General features: G+C 35.5%; 1 protein-coding gene across 2 annotated transcripts; it reads right to left on the reverse strand.

Moving 5' to 3' along the window:
• Positions 1-905: 905 nt before the first annotated feature.
• Positions 906-14,530, reverse strand: LOC135681262 (death-associated protein kinase 3). Of its 2 annotated transcripts, none has more exons than XM_065195635.2 (14): positions 14,382-14,530; positions 9,698-9,839; positions 9,231-9,370; positions 7,225-7,542; positions 6,826-6,967; positions 6,013-6,219; positions 5,362-5,500; positions 4,981-5,110; positions 4,063-4,138; positions 3,542-3,694; positions 3,257-3,302; positions 2,937-3,017; positions 1,818-1,947; positions 906-1,240 (listed from the first exon to the last, which is right to left on the reverse strand). In XM_065195635.2, exons 1-13 carry the CDS (start codon positions 14,443-14,445, stop codon positions 1,846-1,848), a joined length of 1,740 nt encoding a protein of 579 aa, XP_065051707.1. In that variant the 5' UTR covers positions 14,446-14,530; the 3' UTR covers positions 906-1,240; positions 1,818-1,845. The 2 variants fall into 2 exon arrangements, with proteins under 2 accessions (XP_065051707.1, XP_065051708.1); XM_065195636.2 differs by lacking the exon at positions 14,382-14,530 and adding an exon at positions 11,596-11,755.
• Between the last annotated feature and the right edge of the window lie 2,359 nt (positions 14,531-16,889).

Genomic DNA, 16,889 nt, shown 5'->3' on the forward strand with positions numbered 1-16,889 from the left:
CAGAATAAGAAATGAGAGCGATTTTCTAATGAGGGCTAGTAGGAAAGTTAACTTCAGATTTTTTTCTCAGTTGGTGATGTTAGGAAGGCACGGGAGCTTATAACGAAGCCCTAACAAGGGAAAGGAGGGGGGATTTGGAAGAGAGGGAGGAGAGATCAAACTTGTTAATTTTAGGTTTAATTTACTTCTTTGAGCGTTCCGAAGTTTACGATCTTGGGGGAAAGAATGAGTTATGGAACTTGCATACCAAATTGTGGGACAGGCATGCAAAGCTGATTAACTTTGAATGCATGTAGAAAAACAAACTCGTTTATATGTACCTAGCGGGTAGACCTGTGCACGAGGCTGCTGTAGTATAATTTGCATCGAGCACTTTGTTACTGCGAAAATCTTAATTTTCCGGTATTTGAACTATTAGAGTTTTATTGCATGGAACTTTTTTTTGGAAATAAGTAAATGCTGGACACAACTCACTTTAAAATATCGCATGCATCAACTTTTGGTGAAGAAAAATTTAGCTGGGCTAGAGAATACTCTTTATCTCGAAATATACACAAATATTCTTTAATTTTGTTTTTAATCGTTTTTAATTACAAATGGTGTGATAAGAATAAAACTAGATTTTTCAAGGAGATTTTCTCCAATCGCATTATTTTCTTTTCATTAATTTTTCAACACCATCTGGCTTCTCCCATGGATGGGAAATTTTATGCGAATAAAAAAGCTGGAAAGTACACCACATGCAACTCTACTTTTGGCAGATAAAGCTTTAGCGATAAAGCGATCAAGATAAAGTTGATAAAGATGTATCAGACAAAGAGAAAAGCACGGACCGTAAATTAACCTTGCCAAGGACTCCCGTTTGGGAAATCGAGAAAAACCATAAAAAATCAAGGACAAGCAAATAGCAAACAATCCACGACATGTCATATGCAATTTTAAAAAATTCATGAAGGAATTACATAGCAGAAAAGTAATTCCATTTCTTATAAACTGAACAGGAAATTTAAAAAATTTGTGTTAACAACATTCTTACAAAAAGCAATTTCTAAAAAATAGTGTTACTGAGTGGGGCAAAACGATATTGAGTTGATTAATGCTAAATCGTAATACTATTAACAGGTTGAGTTCATACGTTTAAGATTTCTAGAGAATATCGAGAAAGATTAGTTAGAAAGCAATGCTTCCTGGCTTTTCTTTGTCTGTTAAGGCCTTTATGGTACACAAGCATTCTTGATTTCTGGAAGCCAGAAAAAAGGAACTGTCAGTTTTGAACATAAAATCCGGTCCAAAAGGTAAAAGATTAAACATTGTTGCTACAAAAAATGATTTGGAAAGATATGTATGCCTTTAGAAATTTTGTAATCGTTTAGGGGAGCAAAATTCCAGGAAGCCAGAAGTCTAGTGAATAATCAGTAGCTGGTAGCTGGATAAGTAGCTGGATAAACCAAAATGAAAGTAGTCGTTTGGGGTGCTTACACAACAAAATGTCATTTGAAAAACCGAACATGGAAATCACTAGTAATGCATGCTTTTACTTGAAAAGCTTGAGTTTTTGGCAAAATATAGGACAGCTGCCAGTATAGCAACATAAAATTAGCAAATAGTAAAATTTGAAGTGCTTCTGTTGCAACATGTAAAAGTTATACATGAAACAGCAGGTTAAAACAGGTAAAAGAGGTGGGTACAAAGGGCTGGTTTGAATAGGATATTGATCAAATCTGAGTGGAAAGCGCAACACACTCAAGCTAAGAAGATTTTAATTACGTTTGTAATGGTTTGTAAATAAGTCTAAGTCTCAGAATCTAGCGAATTACCTTTAGAATTGTCATCCTCATTTTATCTTTACTCTTCCTCTTCGTCTTCTTCGTCAGATTCTGGAGATTCATACTCGCTTTCATCAAAGGTACGGAAGACCAATGACGCCCAGATGTATTCCTCTTCTTCCTATGAACCCAAAAGAGAAAATCCAAAATTAAAAAGTCGAAAGAGAACATCGAAAGAAAACAAAATTGAGCACCAAATAAAGATATATTCTTGTCTTTTTTAATCTCGCCTAAAGCATTTTAAAATACCTTTTTTTATTCACGGGAACTATCTCTCAAAATAAAATATGAACTGCGTAGTATGTTGCAGTCATTTTTGGATCATTCCTTACAAAGGGTCATCCACATTCTCCCTAAGCATTTAAAGAAGGACCTTACTAGAAACAACCTTATTGTTTGAAGAGGCCTTGCAGATTTAAAGAAAAAGACAGCCACATTTTCTACAAAAATTAAAACAAGCAAATGGTAGGTAGTTTTAACTTTACAATTTACATCTGAAAGCAACTGAGGAAAATCGCTAAATCACTAGTAAACATAACTACAAGCCATAATGATTCTATGCACTTAAGAAAAGATATCTCTTACAATAACAAACTTGTAGAAAAATGATCATATAATCCTCTGCCAATCTACCAATCTTTCAATAACAGAAATCAATTCTTTGTGCCAACAGACTCTTTTAAAGTGGTATCATATATCATACTTAAATCTCTCAGCACTTTATCAAGCTCAGAAAAACTCTTGTGAGAAACATTATTTGATGTTACACGCAAATCTACTCTGTTTTTGAATAAGCAATGCCAATTTCTGAATTTTTAATAAATCCCTCAACGCTGAAAACATTAAATTACCATATCTCATTTTTGCTGTCGTTAGGTTAATTGAATTGAATTGAAATGAAATGAAACCCGATCAATTATTTATTAATTGGGTAGCCAGGACACATGTTCGCATAAAATAAGATTCCAGATGCTATTCTTTCGTTTTAGTTTATATTATTACCTAAAGCCAGCTACACATATTTTTCGAAATCACTTAAAACCTAAATGCACTTTGTCATCTTAGATGGTTTAGATGGTTCAATGTTAGGTGGTTTTTAAAATTGTTTACCTCAGAATAGAGACGCTTGTCTGTGCTTTTGAGCTCTGTTGGGTTGATCTGGGAATTCTTGCGAGCTCTAGCAAAGGTGTTCTAAAATTGTAATGAAAAATAATGCCAAGGTTGGATCGGATATCATTAAATCACACTTTAAGCTGCAAATTCAAGAAATATTAAACTAAAAACACAGTGTTTTGAAGATCATTTCTTGAAAGGTATTTTGTTAAATTAAGTACAGACATATAAAGGCACTTAAAAACTTATAGAAACATTCATATTTAACTTTCTTCTTCGTTTAATTTAATAAATAAATGCAGGAAACCTTTACTTACAGACAACCAAGGGTGCTTCAAAGCCTCAGCTGCTGTCATACGCATTCTGAAACAAAATAAAATAATTCAACGCATATCTAGCTAAAACGAATAAGGCTTGTTATGAGAAAGCTTGTTATGTAAAACTTCTTTGTCTTTCTGGAACAATGTCTTTGAGCAGAAAGAGGTTCGACATGAATCTATCATAAGTACATTCATGTTTATTTCACTCAACATCGACTAAAATGTTAACCCAGCAAACCCTTTACTAAGTTCACAGAAAACGGGTGGATAATGTTCGCTTACTCTGGTACTCGAAGGAGGCACTTCTTGATGAAATCCTTGGCTTCTGTTGTCACTCTTTCAAAGGACATCTCATCGAAAGACCATTGGACTTTCTGGACAGCGGAAACAACCTTGTCTTCATCTTCATCATAGAATGGAGAGATGCCACTGAGCCTGTAACAGATTATGATTGTGCATTGAAAGTACATACCATAGGCTCCTATAGTACATATATTGGTGATAATACTTCTATAGTGCAAAGATACAAAATTGATAAGAATGACGTGATACAGTCTTTCTCGTAACACAACTTTCATTACTATCAAAGATCGAATATTTGTCTCTTTTCAGCTATTATATGTTGGAACTTCGATATTACGCGATTTGGCCCACTTCTGATCAAAGAGGCTGGCCTCGGCTATGTCTACTGTAATCAAATTCATCAGTATCAAATTTGTACCACTTTTCGCTCAAAACCGTCCCTGAGGTATTTGGGGCAATAAGTACTGCCTTGGTTGTTGTTAAATGGCAATAAAACTTACAAGATGTAGGTAATTACGGCAACACTCCACATGTCTGATCCTGGAAGGACTGGATCAAAATTCAACAGCTCTGGGGCTGAAATAAAAACGAAATATAATCAATCTAAGAACCTACCTCCTTAATACAAGAGAATAGAAAAATTATCAGCCTGGGAAAATCAAAATACAGGCAAATCGTTAAGTAAACCTGACCACGTTCTAACAATTTCCATTGAATGAAAAGACTAGCTTGCAGTTAAAATTCTAATATTACAGTGCATATGGATTACGCACAAAATATCAGAACGCATACACTGATTTTTAAGCTGGATACGTCCAGCACCGGACGATATTTGTCCAGCATAGAGTCTGCGGGCATTCTGTGTAGGAATGACGTACTATTTTGGGAAAGCCAGTTTAAGTGTTCATAGTCAAAACTTGGCTGAAGATTCTGCACGATTGGATGAGACTGGTACCAAAACACTTTTATTCCTGCGCAGGCCCATCGCTAGCTATTGTGCCCAAGTTTCCAAGTTCCATTTGCCGACAAAGGGGGTGAGCCATCGGTTTCCTGCCAGCAACTTTGGAAATTTGCCGACTAAGCACCCATAGATGACAAAAAACTCCTTGTTTTTGCAAAGGAATTTTTCAAGGAGGAACCACACGTCCCCTCTATAGCGACGCACTTGTTCCTGCGTTTGAGCTTAAATTGAGGTATCTTTCAACTGTGTTCTGGGCAAATGTTTACATATTTGCTGTAATTGCTAGTAACGTTAAAAAAAGTTTGTGAGTCCTAAAATCCAAAAAATAACAACAGCAACAAAATAGCAGACTGGAACACGGCTTATAATGTTGAATGGTCAGGCTTGTCATAAACAAACAAACAACAAACGATTACGTGAAAATACTACTTGAAAAGAAGCCTGGTTATAAACATACCACAAAACTCTGTGTCACCAATGACATCCACTACTTCACCAGCAAATTTGTTAGCAATCATACGTGCACTGTTAAAGTCAACCAGCTTGATTTCTTTTGAGCCAATCGAAGCCATGCGGATGTTGGTAGGCTGTGGAAGAATTGCAACACGTTATCTCCAACCTGTGCAGATTTATTTTGTGAATCGTTAACTACAACTACTATGCATGTGACCAGGCCCGTAAAGAGAGAGGACGAGAACAGATTGCGCCAGGCCACGAGCTGAGAGGTGAGACGTGTCAAGCTCATTACGAGGTGCTCAGTCAAAGAAAAACAGTCTGTATGTCCTTGAATGTAGAGGTTCTTCAGAGATAGCCATTTAGATCTTTTTAGTGAACTTACCCTGATATCAAGATGGATAAGATTATTTTTGTGCATGTCGGCAAGAATCTCACACATTTGTCTGATGATGTGAGCTACATCATCTTCTGTGAGTGAGTGACGTTTTGACATGTAGGTCAATAGTGTTTGTCCAGCAGCCCTAAGAATTAACGAAACACTTCATTAGGATATGGGATAAAAGAGCTGTTAGGGGTGTGCCATAGTTAAAACTGAATCTTTGCACAGTTAATGTTTAAAGTCTTTAAAATTTAGGAAAACTCTATAGGCCTAAATTAATTTCTAATTCAGATTTCCATACATGCTAATTGGCTTACTATGCTAAAACCAACCATACAGGAATAGATACATGGTTAAGCTTCTCGATATTTGAGAGAACATCACAACATTACCCATAAAAATAACAACAATACTTAAAACATGATTCAAGATTATATAAGGTACTAGCTTTGATTATAATGTGAATTTTGTTCTAATATACGACTGTTTCTAATATACAGCTGTATGGGTTCCTCCTTCTCTCTTCTTGTATTTCCTTTTCTCCCTCTTTGAAAATTAGTCGAAAAAAACGAATAACATCCATCCATGATGCACAGTTCTCAACGCAACATATTATCGATCAAGAAAGAAAATCTAACTGAAAAGACTACTCACAGTTCCAGAATGAGAATCAAGTACTTTCGTACGAGGTAGGCCTCGTGCAACTGGACAAGACCCCTGTGGTCCATCTTGCCGCTTGCCATCAGATCATACTCACGGACGGCGAACTTGACAGTTTCATCATCAAACTTGATAATCTTTGCAGCAAATTCTTCACCTGTCTTCTTATGAACGCAGTGCTTGACAACTGAGAACTTACCCCTAAAGACAAAACCCAACATTGGTTGTTTAGAACATTTATCAACTTCTCAAAGAAGTCCAATAAAGAAAATTACTTCGACTTCATAGACCAAACTTTTGATATGCACCTTCTATTAATATCAAATTAAATTACTTCGTTGTGAGTTTTCCTGTTCTTTCATCGTGCTTCCGGATGTCAGCAAATATTTAGATCTTTTCAAATAACACCAGGCAGCAGTGGCGAACACCTGGGTGGGGGGCGAGGCCCCCCCAATACTTTGGAGAACAATGGTCTTTTGTTCTAAGACAATGGGAAATGTGATGTCATCTAATTAAAACAATAGGCTTGCTACCCCCCTAATTACTTGACCAAGTGTTCGCCCCTGCCAGGCAGTGCTGTTATGCTTTATTGCACTATTAGAAATTCAACTCTAAACAGTTGGGATATGCCCTGAATTTTTGTTCAAGGTAGTCAGGGTTCGTTTAGAAACGTTGACCAACAAGAAGAGATTGCAATGAGGCAATATAAGACGAGGAAGGGAGCTTGATTTTACGTCCACCATTGACAATTAAATGGTGATTTTCTTGATTATTAAATGATGAAAAGAGATCAAAGAACGATTTTACCTGCCAATCTCCTCTCCAAAGTCGTAATACTTTTCAGGGTTCTCGTTCAAAATGCCGTCTCTTTCAATTGGGAACTTCTTCTTCTTTGTCTTCCTCACTGGTGGTTTATACACCCGATCAGCGTTCCTCTCTTGGAAAGCAGCTGAACGGAGGGAAAATTATACTTTAATAGCTGTGATGACCATGGTTTGATTTTCAGGTTAGTCTTGTATAATAAGCCAATAACATACGCTTGAAAATTAACTTAGCTAAAGCACTCAAATAAATTAGATGCGAGCCTTTCCGTTAATTACGTCAATCAAGAAGTATCTGAGAGTCTAGGAAGGACATTCATCACTATATGAAACATAAACTCATCGAAACTAAAAAAAAACCGAGCTAAAAAGTGAGCAATCTTACTTTTTGCAGAAGTTGATGGACCATTTGCATCATCTTTCTTTCCACCCTTCAAAGAGAATGCATGTTCGGTGTCTCCATATTCGTTGCTGACAACAACTTTGTAGTCACCATAATCATCATCCTTAACACCATCAATTTCTAAAGTGGCAACTTGGCTCTTATTGGTTAGAATATAGTGGTCTGCATCCTTGATTTGCTTAGATCCTTTGAACCACTTAACATCAGGCCTTGGGTTGCCATCATATTTGCATTTGAATGTTGCAGTACCGCCAGGTTTAACATCAGCAGATTCAGGGGCATTCACAATCTTTCCAGGAGCTGTCAATCAAATATATAATATATAGGTTTATACAAACTTTATGATACTGTCAAAACATAGCATACTCTGAAAACTTGTCTTTCATCTCAGTCTCCACATTTAAGCTTTAACCACTTAAACTATTTTATAAAACACATTTTTTCGAAATTCTAACAAGTTAAAATTTTTTTCTAGATTTCAACAATTTTGAGTTCTTTGATATTTTTGCGAAAATTTCAAAATCAGCAAGTAGCTTGGTATTTACTTTCAGTTTCCAGCACAAGTTTAATATAGTCATTCTAAAAGAAAAAACTTTTTTCTTTTGTAAATAAAAGCCTTCCATAAAGGGAAATGGTATTTATATATATTAAAGATGAAATATAAAAATGAGATTAACAAAGGAACTTCATACTATCAAAAATCAGTAGAAAGAAGCACAATGTAACTGATTTAATGTAAAACATATCAAAATTTAAACAAATACACTGATTTGTTAAAATAACTTTTGATTTTATATATCTCTATAATAATTTGTAAGTCTAGCAAGCCCTTATCTCTGGAATACAATGTCAAGGAAAGTTTTAGTCTGCTTTCAAAAGCCCACTGTAAAAATGAAAACAACTTATGATTTAATTAAATCTTTCAACAGAAACATTCTACCTGAGATACCTGGTGATGCATATTGAATAATGTACAGCCTCACTGACTCAAATATCATTTAGCAGGTCAAAGATTAATACTTTTTTGTTTGAATATAGTGTGCGAAATTATGAAGTCATTAAACTCAGATGAATTAAATGCAGATATGGCCTGAAAGAATGCCATGAAATACTGCATAGTGGGCAAAATCAATTAGATCAGTTACAGATTGCCCAAGATATGGCCAGGTGACCATAGACTATTACCTCATCAAACCACTGTACCATCTTGGTACAAAATTTTATGAACCAGGTCTGAAAACTGTAAATAATTTTTTTAAAAATAGATCTTTCACTGAATGTATCTAAGGGAATATGAAACAGATTTAACTGGTATTAAACATATGAGCCTACTTTCCACTGGCACAAATAACCCTATAATTCAAAACTCCCATTTTGATTCATTGCCAAAAATTTCCATTTCTGCAAGCACAAGGCATTTTTCTGGATTTGTACCAGATGGCTGTCATCCATGTATTGAGTTTTTTAGCTCACAAGCATTCAGAGAAAAAATGGAAAACTGATAAACATCTTAATTTTCTGAGCTGGAACGTGAATTTCAGCCAGGCAAAAGAGCAAAATGTTTCTTAAATAACGGCCAGGTTGTGGGAGGAGAAAGCATTGGCTGTATAGGTACAGAGATACCAATGGAGCTTTTTTTGAAAAAAATTAATAACATCAGGTAGCCAAAACATATTTCCAAAAGGAGTTTGTCATCCATTTTGACAGGTCAAGCACATAAACCATTTAAAGTTGAAAAACACAACAAATGCCTTTCAAACCCTCTACTGAGAGATTCTAAAAAATTTTCCAATGTGATCAAAGCCTTAGAGGCACTTGACCACATAAACTCTGTTGGTTTATGTGGTCAAATTTAAAAAAACCATCAGAAAATGATCTCCAGGGCATCATCATTTTGTTCCTCTATATAATAAATATCTATGATTTTAAAGAAGCAATTTTATCCTACTTAATATTTTTTTATCCAAAAAATGACAATACTTTCATACCATTCACAAGAAGTTCACATTTTGATGTGGCTTTTCCACTTTTGTTTGTTGCTATACATTCATAGAATCCTTCATCATCAACTGACACATTTTTTACTTCAACGCCAACAACATCATCCTTCTCAAAATAGAATTTAAACCTGGAAAATAAGGAAAAGACTTTTGCAAGGATTCAAGTGAAAATGGGCCTATTAAATAATGAAAATACAATAAGGGAAAAGCAACCTTAAATTGTTCTTAATTATTATTAAAACCTAAGAAGACAGGAAATGGAGCATAAGATAGTTCCTATATTGTAACTAAATGAAGGCATTTCTGTCCTAAAATTGTTTGTACAACTAAATAATATGTACTACTAAAAATCCATTTTCATAGCAAATCTTTAAGTCCTTAATAGCCTCGCATCTAACATGCTTCTTGCTTTTGTTAAGACGCTGCTGGCCAAAGATCTAAATGAATTTGATTACCTGCCACCCTCTTTTATTGGCTGTCCTTCAAATGTCCAATCAATATCAGGCTCGGGCTCCCCTGAAACAACACACTCAATGCGTGCAGCTTTGCCCTCAGAGACCTCTACATCTTTAAGTTTTTCAACAAACTTTGGTGCCGCTGAAAAGGAAAAAATATATCAAGTATTGAATTTTAAGTTTGATACCTGTGTAGAAATTGATTAATTTAATATACAAAATTTAACAATGTTCAATGAGAGCAGAGGAAAATATTATAAGTAAATTGATTTGATAATAATTGTGATTTATAACTGGTTTGTTTAACTGTTTCTCAATGACAAAAAAAACCAAGAATAGGAAAACTGTAGAAAAAAGAGGAAAGCATGGATTACAATTACCAACATTTGCAATCATTTGTTTCTAAAAAAGCTGGAAAGCAACTTTTGGAAAAGGCAAAAATGCATGGCCTAATAATTCAAATTTATTTTATATTCATTTATTACAGGCACAAACGCATATTTCTTGGTGAAAATCTTTCTCTATAACAGAAACCACAAACATTAAACTGATATTGAAATATTACCTTTACAATCGACGAATTACATGTAAATTCAACTAAAAATTCGACTCTACCAAGGCTGACTTCTCTAGAGAAGAGAAGCCTCTTTTTCAAGCAGCCTCTTCCCCATCACGAAAGTCGATCGGAAAATTTTGTGAGAAATTGGCACATTTCAAGCAGAGCTCTATATTGCTAAAGTATTTTTAGTTTTTTTGGATTAATTACAGATAAGTAAAATGGTATTTGAAGAAAAATAATAGAGGTCGGTAATGGAAATCAAACATTGACTCGCCGGGAAATTTCTTGTGCAAAGTCTGGTTTTGCAAAGTTTTACAAGGATAATAAGAAGTAGAGGAGTAGAATATTAACAACGAGATCTACTTGTAGGTATGGCTCAGCTTCTGCGTAGGAATGTCTTGTTTCCTCGGGATCAATAATCTCAGTGCTTGGGATTGAAAGTATTATGAAATTCTAAGAAGGCTAAAACCATATGGAAATTTCTTTAAATAGGATCAAATTCTTTTGTCCGAATTCATAATCCAAATTTATCGAGGATGTATGGTGTTCATTCTTTGACTCTTTGGGTAGTGAATTCTTTTTGCACCTCCCAATGGCACAATGAAAGAGGAAAGTCAGCCCTTGTTTCATCTGAGAGTTAAGGAGGACATTACAACTTTCAAACTATTTGTGAAACTATAAAGCTGGCCTGCGAATAAAAAGATGTAGCCTTAAGAATCAGGGGAAACAACTTTCAAAAGGATTCAACCTAGAATTATTAAAAAAACGCACAGGCAAGAGGCTAACTATTGGGTATCTTTCACTAAAATCAGGCAACATTTTGGGACGCCAAATAGTACTCTGTTGGGTCTCGCCTCCACCATGCATGGGTCTCGACAGAATCTGATTTGGGACACCAAAAAGATGTACAGTACAATTTTCAACCAATAACTTCGCAAATAACTTTCAGAAAGGCTATAAACACTCATTATTTCATTGGTTTGCGATGCACCTGTAACTTAAGCTACCAAATAAATCACAAAATCCTTTATCGGGACATCTTATCTTTCACTCGGGGTCAAACCACATCACCTATAAAAAAGAATAATATCCCCAAAATTTCCCTTCCAAAATTTTCTAGCTGGGCAGTTAGCACCTGTTTTGAGGCAAGTTGCAGGGAGCAGCTTTCATCATCATCAGACGCATATGATAGCAACTAAATGAGTGGCAAAGTTGATGCAAGTTGTCAAATCACCTGGTGCCAGAAAATCAAAATAGGCAGCATAATTAAAGAGAGTTCGCTAGGCTGTTTGAACTAGAGTTAAGTGAGACTACTTTTAGACAAGAATAATTGCTTTACCTGGTTTCTTGGGCATTTTTGCACGCTCTTCTACACTCAGCTGTTGAAACAGGAGGACTCGCAAACTGACCCTTCCTAAACAACTTTACACAGCGCACAGAACAAGAGTAAGTACCCAGACCCCATGAATAACAAGTCATAATCCCAGGGCATTTTCATAACAATAAATGCGCATTGAACCATTGGAGATTATGTTTGTGCTTTTATGAAAGGAGAACAACTCCATCCTGCTTTTCATAGTTGGGCAAACTTTGCTGGCTGTATTTACACTAGAGATGGTCCTAAATTTCTCGACTATGAGAAATGCCATCTCACCTTCTAACTAGGATGGGCAAAGAAGATATTTGGATGGAAATTATCCTCTCGTTTTTGGATACGGGTCTACAAATGGCCGATTCTGTAGCAAAGAAGACCGCTATTTAATTGCTCCTTTAAGGCTTCTTTTTGTTGTTATCCTTATTTGGTCAATAGGGCGTATATATATAAAGAGGATTCCCTCACTTAGAAATATTTCTTTCAGGCTGATGTACACAGGGATTCTTCAGTGCTGATAGGCACTTTATAGATCTGCCTTCTGATGAGAAAAAGCATGGTTCTCCCAACTCTATCTAGTTTTTAATGTCTAGCAGTTTTAATTCACTGTCGATTACTCTTCGCTCGGTTTGATTGTTCGCTAAATTGGTTTTTAGCACTCTCTTTTCTTTTACAAAATTTTCTCGTTAAGAAAACTGAGGGCTCTGTGGGAAGGTTGTCAAATTTTCACTGACGTGGCTTAATAGTCACAAGATAACCACGCCTCATTGATAAATTGCCCAACCCACAACTGGCCTTGATCTTTCAACTTATGATCTTTTGGAACGGCCGTCTAGATTTCGCAGCCTGTCTGGACTTCCTAGCTTTTTTCTGAACTGTCTTACTCTAATGTTGCCTTCCATTTTTTGCCGAACTCTTCGTTGAGCAACATTACAACAATACCTTGCGTAGAACAGAGAAAAGCAATCCTAAAAATCTTATAAACTTTGCACTTCAGAATTATTTTCATTCAATCATCTGGCCAGCTTCTGCGCTCCAAAAACATTTATTTCATCCCAAACAGTATGCAGAAAGAATTCCTGCAGTATCTGTAGAATTTCGCTAAATACAAAAACACCATCATATAAAATATAATTTCACAACCCCCAGGAATTTTTTATAAAGGGTTTGACTTTGGTGAACTCCAGATATTTGAGCTGTGTAAGGCATGGTTTTACGGAACCTTTTTGAAAAGAGAATGCATTATTTAAATCAATATTCTACTGCTAGTAAAGCGAAGGCATTTTCACTCCCAGTTGAAACTAGAATAAACGACAACGCTCTATAACCATTGCTGAAAGGCTTTTACACATAATCAAGTCTTTCAAGAATCAATTAGCTACCCTTTGAAAGTTTCTTATTTTATTAATAACTAGGCCAATCTAGTCAATTCACAACTGCCGTGATCTTGTTGCTGAATGACGTTCTCGTAAACGTTTTTTAGACAACAGATGTGAAACTTTCAGGTTCTGACACGGAGCATCTTGCCAGTTGGAATTTTCTGTCAAATATTTTCCACACCCTATTGCAACAAAGAAGCTCTCTCCTAAACCCGGCTCGGCAATTGTTCATAAAAGGTAAAGCAGATTATGATAAACAGAGCTTTGTTAATTTTGAGATTTGGCTGTTTCTTCAGAGGGATCTGTCTGTTTAATGAGCTAACCACCTCAACGGGCGCTTTCGCAGAAATGAGACAATATTAAATTTGCACGCCATAGTCCACTTTTGAAATTAAAATCGGAACTTCCTCTATGGCTGTTTGATTAAAAAGAATATGAAATTGCTGGTACCAGTATGCTTCAAAACTTATGCTCGAGTATTAATGGTATTGTGTGTTATTTCTAATGGTTTTCCAGTTCTGGTAAAGTACAGAATTACTCTAGCAGCCCTCCCTTATCTTAACCCCTCGACTTGTATCCTTATAGCTTCTTGATATTTTGTTGAATGCAAGAGCCTTTTGCCCTGCTCTACTGACAAGTGCGTCCCTGTAAATTTGTCGTCGTAATTTTTTATGTCTGTTGATGATTTTCGGATGGAATGCGAAATTTTGAGAAATTAGAAGCATTTATTTGTGGTCCCTTCGATAAATGCAAAATATATTAATCATTTTTGCTGGCACGTGGCTTTTGTTCAAATAGTAAAATACCCCCTCAATTGGAGGTGAAGGGACACGGTAAAAGAATTTACCATCATTCTATTATACCAATCTTGCACGATGAATTCAAAGTTTAGCTTGGTACAAGAGTTATCAGATGTTTATGTCGTTGCATAATTCATCACATACCAAAGACGGAAGCTTATTGTCCCCATTTAAAGGATCCGGTCACAGTATAAGACATTGGCAAAATCTGTTTTCTATAGAGCGTTTACAGACCTTAAAAATGATAAAAACCTACATGCAAATATTTAGACTTCTTCGCTTTAATACGTTTAAATCCTTTTTGTATTCTTAATGGTTTAAAATGTCTCAAAACTATTGTAGTCAAAGATGGGTATGTATCCGCACGCTGATCACAAAGAGACATTGAATCTACTAGAAGCAACTGAATACACTCTTAAATACGTTAATACAATCCATAATGATATGTTTTGGCTGTGAATATCATAAAATGAGCACTTTCCCTTGACGTTATAGAAGTTTGTTTTAGCGCTCAAGATGTCATATTGATTCAAGCAAAAGATTACTGCGACTGGCATAAAGAAAATCTGCTCACCTCTTTTTGGTTGTTTCCTTCTGTGTTGCGAGCTTCCTAAGTTCACAGAAACTTTGACAGACATAATTGGGTCAGCAAATGTCCTTAATGGTTAGAATATGTGCAGCAGTGAAACACTATGCTCCCAGTGACAAGACTTTCTGGGAATGGTCTCAAGTGATCTCGCAGTCCTTTATAATCCTTTTAAACAAACAGAGAGAGAGTCCTATATGACTATGATTAAACTAGAGGGTGTGTCGCATGGTGCAACGATCCTTAACCAAATTAGCAACAAGGTGAAATTTTGTCTCCAATAGAACAATCGAACTATAGGATTAAGATTCTTATATTCCGAATCAATTAAGAAAAAAGGTTCACATTTTAGCTGAAGGAGCATAAGCCTCGTTTTCTCGACACTGCTTCTCTTTGGCTTTAGCCATGCGTGACCAAAAAGTGGAACTTATAAATTTCGAATGGTCTTTAAGTTTAACTATGTTTAAGCTCCCTATTTGGCCCCACCCACCAATCTAAAAGTCCCATTGTTGGTAGCACGAGATATTAAACCCCCTTTTCTTTATTTAGCCATCCCTGTTAATCAAGATTTAAAAGGTACAATATTTTACTCGTGGTCTTTACTGCAATGACATTTGGCTCCATATGTTTCCGTGTGTACAATAGGCACAAAACAGGTGACAGCTCAATAGGCACATGTCCTTAATAGGCACATTTACAAACCCACCTCCACCCCGTCCATAAAAAATGGTTCAGATGATATGGTGGTCTCAATCTTTTCAACAAAAGTTGAATGAAGCACTTTTGAACCAACAATTGAAGCCAACTGCCCATCTTTCTTGTTTTCAAGTGACATAGCCTAGCGAAATTCTTGTATAACAACAGCATGTCTATGAACGTAGAATTGAACGGCTGTCCTAGAAGTTCCAGATAGAAAGGAATGCTAAGGAAATGATTCAAGTCCTTTTATCTTCTAAATGGACATAGACTTTTTAGAAGCACCTCCTCCAAATATTGTGATACAAACAAGGAACATAGAAAGTCAAGTTTTAGAATACCAGGGGTGGCAATGGGTCACTTCTTATTTTGGTACATGGTGCATAAAGTTGCATATCGTTGCATGCAGATCATAAAATTTTGGAAAAGCCTGGTGATGGTGAGATAAAAACGCCGACGTTACTTTTTGAAAGAGAAACAACACAAAGTCTTGATCTCTGCATCATATCATTTTCTCAACCTCTTTGGAAATTTTTTAAATTTCAGTTGGTACGTAAACACAAAAATTGTATCATTCAACAGCATGGAAGTTAGTTCCTTTCTGTAGCTTTGAAAGGTAATCTGTTGGGCAAAGTAAGATCGCTCTAACAATCTGGCAGCAATATCTCTATATATTGGTGCTGTGAAACTCTTAGGCAAAATGTATGTCAAACCTATTGAAAAGGCTTATCTAAAATTTCAAAATAGTAGCTTCCTGGTGCACAAATGTAAATCAAGAGCTTTAACAAATGACATTGAATATATCCACTGTTTAAGAACAAAAATGAATTTTGAAAATACCTTAAACCAGCATAATTTTATTATTGAAATGAAAGATCTGGAAGTGAGCCAGTTCGTCTGCAGGGTTCGTCTTACAGCTAAACAATCAAAAGACTTTACAAGCACAGCACAAAGAATTAAAGCGTTTTTTAAAATAGTATAACTGAAGCGACAAAGAGCAGTAAGTTTTCCTGTTTAATTAAAGACCGTAAATAAAGGACATCTCAATAAGAAAATTGTTGTTTGCAGCAAATATTGGCAGGAGGGAGGACAGCACCAAGAAGATGAATGAACTACGATAATGCAAGTGTTCATCTATAGCTAGGGGCCTAGGAACTAATGACTCATAATTTTAGTTTACGCTAATGATCAATGGATAAATTCTAAAAGTAGTGTTTTCTCAGTTCACGATTTCACGCCTTCAAACCAATTGCCGTGTTACTCAAGATAAGGCAAATTAACCATTGAAAGAGAATCTACCCAATATTTCTATGATTGAACTGAAGCAATTTCAAAAGCTTACACGTTTGTAAGCACAAAACACAACTTCAGCGAGGATTTTAGTTGAAATATTAAATACTTGTCAGTAAGGAGCAAGATTGCCGATGAATTTTGAGGATTGGATTGTCAAACTGAAAACCTTAGCTGTTTCAGAATTATGAATTAATTTCGGGACTGTCAAATTAGTTCATATAATTTTTTAAAAAATAAATTGATAAGCCAAATGTTTTTGATCAACAAAATATTGGTTAATTTTTTCGTTTTGCTTTAAATTTTAGATTTTTGAAATTCATTTAGGCTCTTAAGACTTTATAAAATTCAACTAGTTTTTAGCAAACTTAGCAGGGATAAGATGTGTTACATTTTAGCCACATTTTGAGAGTAGGACTCACACATTTTTGCCTGAAAACGTTTGTCTTGGCCAATATCCCTACCACAAAATCCATACAAAAGCAAAGTATTTGCAAAATCTCATTATTT

The sequence above is a fragment of the Rhopilema esculentum genome, chromosome 12 (assembly GCF_057945365.1).
Source record: "Rhopilema esculentum isolate cy_ngs chromosome 12, ASM5794536v1, whole genome shotgun sequence".
NCBI lineage: Eukaryota > Metazoa > Cnidaria > Scyphozoa > Rhizostomeae > Rhizostomatidae > Rhopilema > Rhopilema esculentum.

Coding starts and splice junctions, on each gene's coding strand:
- LOC135681262 (XM_065195635.2), bottom strand. CDS start 14,445: ATGTCTGTCAAAGTTTCTGTGAACTTAGGAAGCTCGCAACACAGAAGG. Junction 9,371..9,697: donor CCAATAAAAGAGGGTGGCAG/GTAATCAAATTC, acceptor CTTATTTTCCAG/GTTTAAATTCTATTTTGAGA. Junction 7,543..9,230: donor ATGTGAACTTCTTGTGAATG/GTATGAAAGTAT, acceptor TTTGATTGACAG/CTCCTGGAAAGATTGTGAAT.